Source organism: Gymnogyps californianus, chromosome 27, assembly GCF_018139145.2.
Source record: "Gymnogyps californianus isolate 813 chromosome 27, ASM1813914v2, whole genome shotgun sequence".
NCBI lineage: Eukaryota > Metazoa > Chordata > Aves > Accipitriformes > Cathartidae > Gymnogyps > Gymnogyps californianus.
The window spans coordinates 1,437,323-1,445,695 of record NC_059497.1 but is presented as its reverse complement, the minus strand read 5'-3'; the positions used below and the strand labels follow the sequence as shown (position 1 = coordinate 1,445,695).

Genomic DNA, 8,373 nt, shown 5'->3' with positions numbered 1-8,373 from the left:
GTGAAAAGCATAAGGGTATCATTAAAAATAAAATAAAATTTCTCAATGGAATTTGAAATAGGTGCGTACAATAAAGTGAGCTGACAGTGCTGCAGTCAGATGGCCCCTGTTTTAACCCTGCCAGCACTGAAACAGGCACCTTGAAGAATTTAGGGCTCAAAGCGTTGGGCTCGGCAGCCAGATGGTTCCACCTCCTCTGGCCTGGGCAGACCTAGGATGGGAGCGGTGCACATGGTGGGTAATGCTTGTGTTAGTGCTGGCATAACACAGTGGAAAATTGTTCCTCTTATCAATTGTGTAATCTTTTGTCAAGGTGCTTTAGTCTTAGTCCTATTTTTAAATCCATAGGTATAAACACTTTGATCTCCTCCCAAACTCAGTTCAACATTCACATCAAGCTGTTGATGTCAGACATTTTGCATAATCCATTTTTCCAGACTACAGCCCAGCTAGAATTGGATTTGACTGATCGGATTTCTTTTTGGTCTAAATTGGGAAACAGGAAGGCTTGGAAAAGGCAAATGCCATGTGATTTTTCTGAGCGTCTACCATCTGCTCCGATGTTTGATGCCTGTGAGGTTGGGTAGGATTGAAGGTGAAATAATCAGGTTAGAAAGTTGAAGGTGAGGCTGTTGTTGAAGGGGGCTGATGGGGAGAGGCGCCAGTGAACAGGAGCCAAGGAGGCATCGCATCCTGAGGTGCTCTGGAAGGCACATTCCTGGGGAAAGCGCTGAGCAGCAGAAATGAGACTGGGAAGGAAAGAGGATAATTACATCTAACTCTGTGCTTAGCCATGCTCTTTATTTGTCTATACACCTGATGTTCTGAGAGGGGAGGTTCACCCATGGGTGGCTGCCCAGAGGAAAGGTTTGTGTCCAAGTCATTCCCAAAGCATCCGTGTGCAGCTTCCCCTTGAAAATGTCATGTTGAAAAACCGAGTGGCCATGCCATGACTTACACAGCCCCGTGCTGATCGCTATAGGGACTTTTTGTGGTCTCACCATGCTCAGTCACTTTCTCACAGCACCCATGCTCAGCTCTGGCAATATGGGAAAATATTTCTTTCTTTCTTTCTTTCTTTTCCTCCTCCTCTTCAAAGGAAAGTGCACCTCAGAAGTTGAGAAAGTATCTCAAACATATTACCCTTAAGGACCCCGTATTTAAGGTAATCTAATGGTATTCTGGGATCTGATGCATGATACGGGAACACCGGCGCTGTGCTGTAGGGCAGCCGCATCCCCTGGGGATAAGGGACATTTAGAAGCATCTGGCTGAGAACCTGTTTTGTTTCATTTCTTTGCCTTTCAGGCCTCACACCCTAACGCATAGGGATGCAAAAGGAGATATTTTTGCAATTTGCCATCGTCCGTTCCTGAGCTCCTCATCTCACTTCCGTTTGATTTTGCTGTCTTAAGAGCCCATCGGCTCAATTCCCAGCAGGTTCCCAGCATTGCCGAGCGCTGCTCCTCTGCAGACCGAGATGCCTTGGCCGGGTGAGCCTGTCCCCCACTCCCCCCGCCGGGACCCGCTGCTGCCCGCCCGGCGCAGGCAGAGAGCACCGCGGGGACCGGGACGGGGCAGCCCCGGCTCCCCGGGGCGAGCGGCACAAGCAGACGGAGCAGCAGCCCCGGCTGCGGCGAGGGGCAGTCAGGCGGGTACCTTTGCAGAGGGATGGCAGAGCTCTGGGCTGGGCTCCTCTGCTGTGGAGAGCGTATGAAAGGCTGACGTGCTGCTTGACGTCCTCCCTCCAAAACTGGGCTGGGAAAGGCCCTGAGCAACCCAGCTTGCAGGTTAGCCCTGCTCGTGGCAGGACGTGGGCGCAGAGCCCACCTAAGATCTCTCCCGACCTCGGGCGGTCCATGGATCTCTGATTTCTGCATCCCTCAAAAGGCAGGTGTGCATTGCAGCTTTTAAGGTGTTTTGGTACCTAAACCCCACTGAGAGGAATGGCATGGTGCTGCCGAAAGTCACTCGCTGGGTGGTTTTAGCGTAGCTGCGACCCTTCTTAACAAACCTGGCTCCAGGGACTTGTCCCAGGTCACTGCAAAGGGGAGGCAGAGCTGGGACCTGACGTCGGACCTGCTGCACGGCCGTGCAGCCTCACGGGCCCATCGCCCCTCTGATGGCAGCTCCCAAAAAAAGCCTCTCCCACGCTCACCAGCGAGGCTGTGCTGCCTCTCGTTCACCAGTGATATTGTCACAAGAGTGAGCAATGTGTCTATGGCTGGCACCTGAACAGCCACCACTATTTTGAAGTTAATTATGCATGAGTTAGGGCAAAGAGAGTCACAATATTAGTTTTTAATTATTTAAATTTGTTTTCTTAGAGGCTGAAAAAACATCCTTTGGAGAGAGATGCTGATGTTTGAAAGGTGCCTTCGGCCAGACGGCAGTTCTGAGACAGCCCTTTTAGAATAACTTCGTCTTTATAAATAGAAATCGGGCTTGTCAGGGCTGCTTCTGGCAGCTTCTTGGGCATGCAGAGGAGAGAGAGGCCGAAGGAAGCACAGGCGGGACTGAATGTGTCTCTGCGGAGGGAGTGTGCGCAGAAAGCCCACGCCGAACTCGGCTCCCTCCTTGCTGCTGTTGTAAAGATGAAGCGCAGTAAGTTTTGTGCTGGTCATTTGTGGGGGAGTTAATTTTGCTGCAAGGAGGAATGTTACACACTGAGTAAACAGCTCAGCCCGGCTCTAATAAGACAGTCGCAGCCTGCTTTCTCTCGCACCGGTGTAAGTGGGGTGGCTGGACAAGCTGGCCCATCAAGGGGTTCCTCTCCGCGCCCTTTTGGTTTGCGTGCCTGTCCAACAACCCTGGAGCCCGAACCAGGCTGTCGGGGCAGCTGCCGGCGGGGCCGGGGCCGTGCATCCTGCGCTGGCTGTCTGTCTGGGCAGAAAACGGGGGCAGGAGGGAGCTACGGGGCTGGCACACCGTGGCCCAGAAGGCAGCAGGGAGGGCAGCAGGAGATGCCTAGAAACGTGGGTAGGTAAAGCAGAGCTCTAGAAGAAAGAGTTGTGGGACCACCCAGGGGGTGAGGTTTTATTAAAGCAAGCTACGCTTGCTCAATGCAGGTGAAGTTCAGAAGAGCAGGCAGTGCCCATGGGATGCGAGAACCTGGGAGCAGCCCCTTTTCTACGCTGATTCTGAAGAAAACAGACCTCTCCCCACGCTGGTGCTGTTCTTGCAAAAGAGCGATTTTAATGAAGCCAAAACAAAGGTTTCTGCACTTGCATGAGACAGTTAATCTGTCCTGCTGGAAACAGAATGATTGATTGAAAGAGAGAAAAAGCACAACCTGAAATAATCTTGTAAAATATCTTTATTAGTTCACTATAAGATTGGAAGTACAAAAGCTTCCAGGTAAACCACTGTCAAATGAAAAAGATGCACAGGAAAAATGCTCAGAAAGTTGCTTATGAATTGCAAGCATCCAGTGTTAAATAACAAGTCTTTCAGCTAGGCCAGAAATCCTTCCTGGTGTCCCGTATTGCCTCACCAGGCCTGAAACTTGCTCCCATCACACGAGGAAACTCCTCTCCAGGAGCAGCCAAGGCGCAGCCCTGGCTCGGCGCGGGGACGGCGGGCGGTGCGGGGGCGAGGCCGCTGCTCTCGCAGCCTCCCTTGTGCGTGTGCTGGGTCCTGGGTGCAGCCCCTGCTCGTGGCACTGCTAATTAGCACCGGCAGACGAGGTTGCTGTGCCCAGGATGCTCTGATAAGGGGTGACTGGGTTTTATTCCACGGGGGATGGTACTTGAGCCCACTGTACCATGGAGGTGACGGTACCCATTGCCTGCTCAGGGATACTCAGGTACTTGCAGACGCTTGTGGTGTGGACGCTGCATCTAGCCCGTCTCTAGCAGCACACCCCTCTGAACTGCATGCAGACAATTTGCTGCCAAAGTAGTTAAAACTACCTGATGCTCGAGGGCACCACGGAGCGTAACTTGCAGGAGAGTTTAAGTTTGTTGTACAGGTGATAAGACATGCAGGAATATTCCTACAAACATGCAAAACTTTTCCCTCTCAGGTTACTGCCATTGCAGACCTTCCAGATATTTCAAGGAGAAACATGCCCTTGAAGTTCAGAGAGCTGTTAAAAAAAGGCACCATTCCATGTTTTTAAAGCTTTTAAACAAAGAAAAGCCACTGCATTCACCACTCCCCTTTGTCTAGCTCATAGATGTTTTTATCTTACATTCTCACTAACGATTGCTAACAGAATAATAACAAATCAAAGAATGAATGACCAAAACCACTGATCTTGTGCTCTGGAAATATATATGGAAAGAGAAGGTTCAGGTCTGCTTCCTAGGTTTTGTGTGCGTGTGCTTTGGGGACCCCCCCTCACTGGGGCCAAGTGCCGGGCAGCCCTGGGGTTTGTCCCCCACAGAGGCTGCAGTCGCTGGGCTTGGCCGCTGCCTTGGTGTGAATTTTGAGGCTCCCTCGGTGCGTTATCTAACTGCATCGCGTGGTGCCGCTCCCCCTTCCCGGCGAGGCGAGACTCTATCCCCTCTCTGCTCAGCAGCAATAATCCAGAGGCCCCCGCACAGTGAAGGGCCGCGGTGCCGGGGGTGGCTGTGTGCTCCCAGCATGATGAGCCGCCACCGCAGCACCCCCTCTTTGCAGCAGCCTTTCCTCTCGCCGGCTGGTGCGGCTGCGCCGGGCAGGGCCAGGGCAGTGCCCGGAGAGCCCCGGGCTGCCCCGAACCGTCTGCCAGGGGAGCGGCACCTTCGGAGCAGATCCTGGTCCCTGCGCTAGCGGGATAGTCTATTGCTGGTCGCACTAGTGCTGGGACAGCTCACCAGCTCCCACAACCACAACCTGATTTGTTTTAATAATGCGAGGGGGAAAAAGTAGAGATGAAGGGAAGGCGTCGCGGGAGCCTACTGGGCAGCCTCCGCCGCCTGCTCCGGCTCGTGCGGGTTCTTCCCGTCATTCTGGATCAACTGGACGATGTGTGTCAGGTCCAGGCTGCGGGTGAGGATCTCGAGCAGCACTTCATCCTTTTGCACGCCCTCCATGAACTCTTCCAGGGAGAGTTCGCCTGCGAGAGCACGTTCAGAAAAGGTCTGTTACATCCCGCAGCCTGTCTTCTCCCTCCGCCGGCAGCCTCGGAGCAGCCCCCCAGGAGCTGCACGGACTATAAAGCGGGGCCCTTCCTGAGGTCCCGGGTCTGTGTATCGTACACCCCAGACCCCATCACAGCTAAATCCACGCAGATCCCCTCCCTGCCGGTATGACGAGGGGCAATTTGCAGCGTCCCCTCGGGCTGGCTGCAGCCTGCGGAGGGGATGGGGAGCTGAACCTTCACGGAGAGCCGCTCTCTGCCAGCTCAGCCCATGTCCTGGTGTTTTGGGACATCCAGCATCTGGAATTGCTCTGGCAGACTGAACTACAGGTAAGGGGAAAAGTGGGAGCAGTATTTGGCATTGCATAAGAAAGGTCCTTACCATCTCCGTTTATATCAATTTTGTCAAACACCATGTTTGTGAATTCCTCAGCCGTCATCGTTTCGTTGCACCGGTTGATAGCTCGAATAGCCTGGAGGGAAAGAAGGACACAGAGGACAATTACTGAGCGTTGTGCAGATCTGTGTATCCATCGGTACAAGTGGCTAAGTGACCAGGCATGAGAGGCCAAACTTTTTTGCAGGCAGTTAGGTTCTGAAAGGAATAAGTCCTTTCTAAAAAACTGGAGATTAAAATCACTTAAAAAGGCAATCGATGCATTAAAAGATTAAGTGGGCATACTGGGATAAGCCAGGAGCCGTTCACCTCTGAAAATCCTTAGATTAAATTCAAGTGCTTATCTCAGCCTGGGTTTCAGTGGATGTGGTTGAACGACCTGCAATAAGAAGACAAGGGGTTGCTGCATGTCGGAGCGTGTGGGTGCCGTGGGGGGTGTGGGGCGTTCGAGACAGGTCCGGCCAGGGAGGCCAGCGTGGTGGGAGGACTGGCAGAGGACAAGCCGCAGGTTTGGCCAGTGCCTACTAATTTACCAGGGAGTTGTCTTTTGGGCTGGAATATTCCTGTCACAACCTCTCTGTCTACCTGTGTCTAACGACCGTCATCTGTGATGACAGAAATGGAAAAAGCTGAGCCCACTCACTTTGATGATGTTCAGCAATTCTCCCCGGTCAATGCAGCCGTTCCCATCCACATCGTAGAGCTTGAAATACCATCGCAGCTTCTGATCCACCTTCCCTTTCAGGACCAGGCTCAGAGCTGCCACATACTCCATAAAATCTATGTAGCCATCCTAAAAGCAGAAGGTTAGAAGCTAGATGAGATTAAAAGCAAAGAGTCAGGCAGTAAGTGATTTTCCTGGTCACTTTTGGAAGTCCCCACTGGAAGACTTCAGCGTGTGGCCACCACCTTGAGAGCCGGGGCTTGGGGAGCGCAGCAGAGGTGCTGGGTGCGGGTCCCCCACCAGTTAAAGCCAGAGCAACCTCCATGTTAATCTATGCAGAGCCACTATGTGTTGATAACGAACGAACTCGGTGTGTGTACCTGGCCTGGGGACTAACAAAGCCTCGACAGCTAGCCTGTGATAAAGGAATCTCTTTATGCAAAGCAGTGGTAATTCAGAGGTCAAAGACAAACAGGCTTATGCAGATGAACCCTGATGGATTACCTAACGTTATCCTGTCTGCACACACCTATAGCTCTTTTCTGCTGCAAAGAGGTCTCGCATGCAAACCTCCAGGAGAGGAACGAGCTCAGGAATTAGCCCAGCATGTTCCTGACATCTCGGGCCAGGAAGATGCTGCTCTGTCCCTGTGCCATTTGTGTATCTGCTTCACGTTTGGTCACGTGAAAAGCACAAACAGTTTTATCTTTGACTTTCCTCCTAGGTGTTTGCCCACCACCAGCTCACGCCACGGCGTTAGAGCAGACGGCTCTCCGGCCAGGGTTATGGTACCAATGCGAAGCCGTGCTGGGGTGAGCTCACGTGCCACCACCCTGCCTCCAGACACTGCCCCGTGACGTTCACAGCTTCGAGGAAGTTTGTTCAAATGCGTAGTGCTCGCCACAGCGCATTTCGATGGCACATACCGTTGAGATACAAAGCACTTCGAAGGAAGATGGTACATGCTATAAACCACGGAAAGTCTTTGGGGGGCAATAAGCCAGGGTTTTGTCAATGAACAAAGCCACCGCACCACGAGGCGGGTTCAAGAAGAGATTATCTATCTGCTTTATCCCACTGCTGCAAGAGCCAGATTAGGTATAAATAGCTACTGAGCCCCATTCCCAGCAGGATTTCCTGGGCATCAATTCCCTTTTCAGGCATGCATTCAAACATGGGGCGGTGAGCAAGGTAAAGGCCAAGGCAGAAACAAAATACCTAAAGGATTTAGGGCCTAAATTGTATTATTTTCAGTGGGAATAAGCACGCAGGTTGCCGTAAAATATATTTCTCATCTCCCATGAGGTGCAATTTCAAATCATTTGCAAGTAAAGGAGGATGCTGCTTCCTCTCGGAGACACAGCATCCATCTGCTTCTCTGGCACGGCTCCTGAGCTGGGAAGACAGTGCTCTGGAATGCGTGCCGGTGCTCCCGGGCTGCCCCGCTCTGGGGCTCCGGCACAGCGACAGCCCGTGGTGCAAAGCCTCTCCGCAGGGAACAAAGGGCCCGAGCTCCTTATCATATGGGACTGAGCACATGTAATAAAATCAATGAAACCGTAATCCATTTATAATTTAAAACAATAGAAAAACAAACCCGATCTGTTCTGTAAACCATAGCTCATGCCACGCTGCGTGGCTCAGGAGCTTGCTGTTTCTGCATGAATGCAGCACTTGTTCTCACACCGCTGGCTTGTTGCTTACCGTCACAACATTCGATATTTAAGGATTAAAGGGCACTTCATTTTAAAGGGATCACACACTACCAGATAAAACCCCACTATTTTAATAATTTAAAACTGAAAGGGAAATACCAGTTCTGGGAGAAGTCTGTTTTCTTCCAGAACAGTCAGCAGGTGAGGAGTTTTTGCTGACATTTTTCGCCTGACATAACTGATTTTACAATTTATGAGGCCATAGCGAATCAGACCGTACATACTTAGATACACATCTATATTGCATACACCCAAATACACGACACGCGATCGCATGCTGGGAGCAGAGCACAGCCGATCCCTGCACAGGCTGAGCGGGAAGGACAATATTTACCTTATTAAAGTCAAACGTCTCAAACATTTGCTCAACGTATTTGTTCGCTGCCGGACTCAGGTTTTTCAAGCCAAAAAACTGTTTGAACTCATACAGGGTGAGCTGGCCAGAAGGACACTCCGTCATGAACTTCTTATACCACTGGTGGCACTCGGTAGTGCTCAGCTCCTCCACGGCTTTCCCGTCCATGTTCCCCAT

General features: G+C 51.7%; 1 protein-coding gene across 1 annotated transcript; it reads right to left on the bottom strand.

Annotated features, from left to right (window-relative positions):
- Positions 1-4,880: 4,880 nt before the first annotated feature.
- GUCA1A (guanylate cyclase activator 1A) lies at positions 4,881-8,373 on the bottom strand. Its single transcript, XM_050911279.1, has 4 exons — positions 8,176-8,373; positions 6,106-6,255; positions 5,448-5,538; positions 4,881-5,041 (listed from the first exon to the last, which is right to left on the bottom strand). Exons 1-4 carry the CDS (start codon positions 8,371-8,373, stop codon positions 4,881-4,883), a joined length of 600 nt encoding a protein of 199 aa, XP_050767236.1.

Excerpts from the sequence above, each read along its gene's own strand:
- GUCA1A (XM_050911279.1), bottom strand. The coding sequence starts at position 8,373 with ATGGGGAACATGGACGGGAAAGCCGTGGAGGAGCTGAGCACTACCGAG. Across the intron at positions 6,256-8,175 it reads AGACGTTTGACTTTAATAAG|GATGGCTACATAGATTTTAT; the intron begins GTAAATATTGTC and ends TTCTGCTTTTAG. Across the intron at positions 5,539-6,105 it reads AATTGCTGAACATCATCAAA|GCTATTCGAGCTATCAACCG; the intron begins GTGAGTGGGCTC and ends CTTTCCCTCCAG.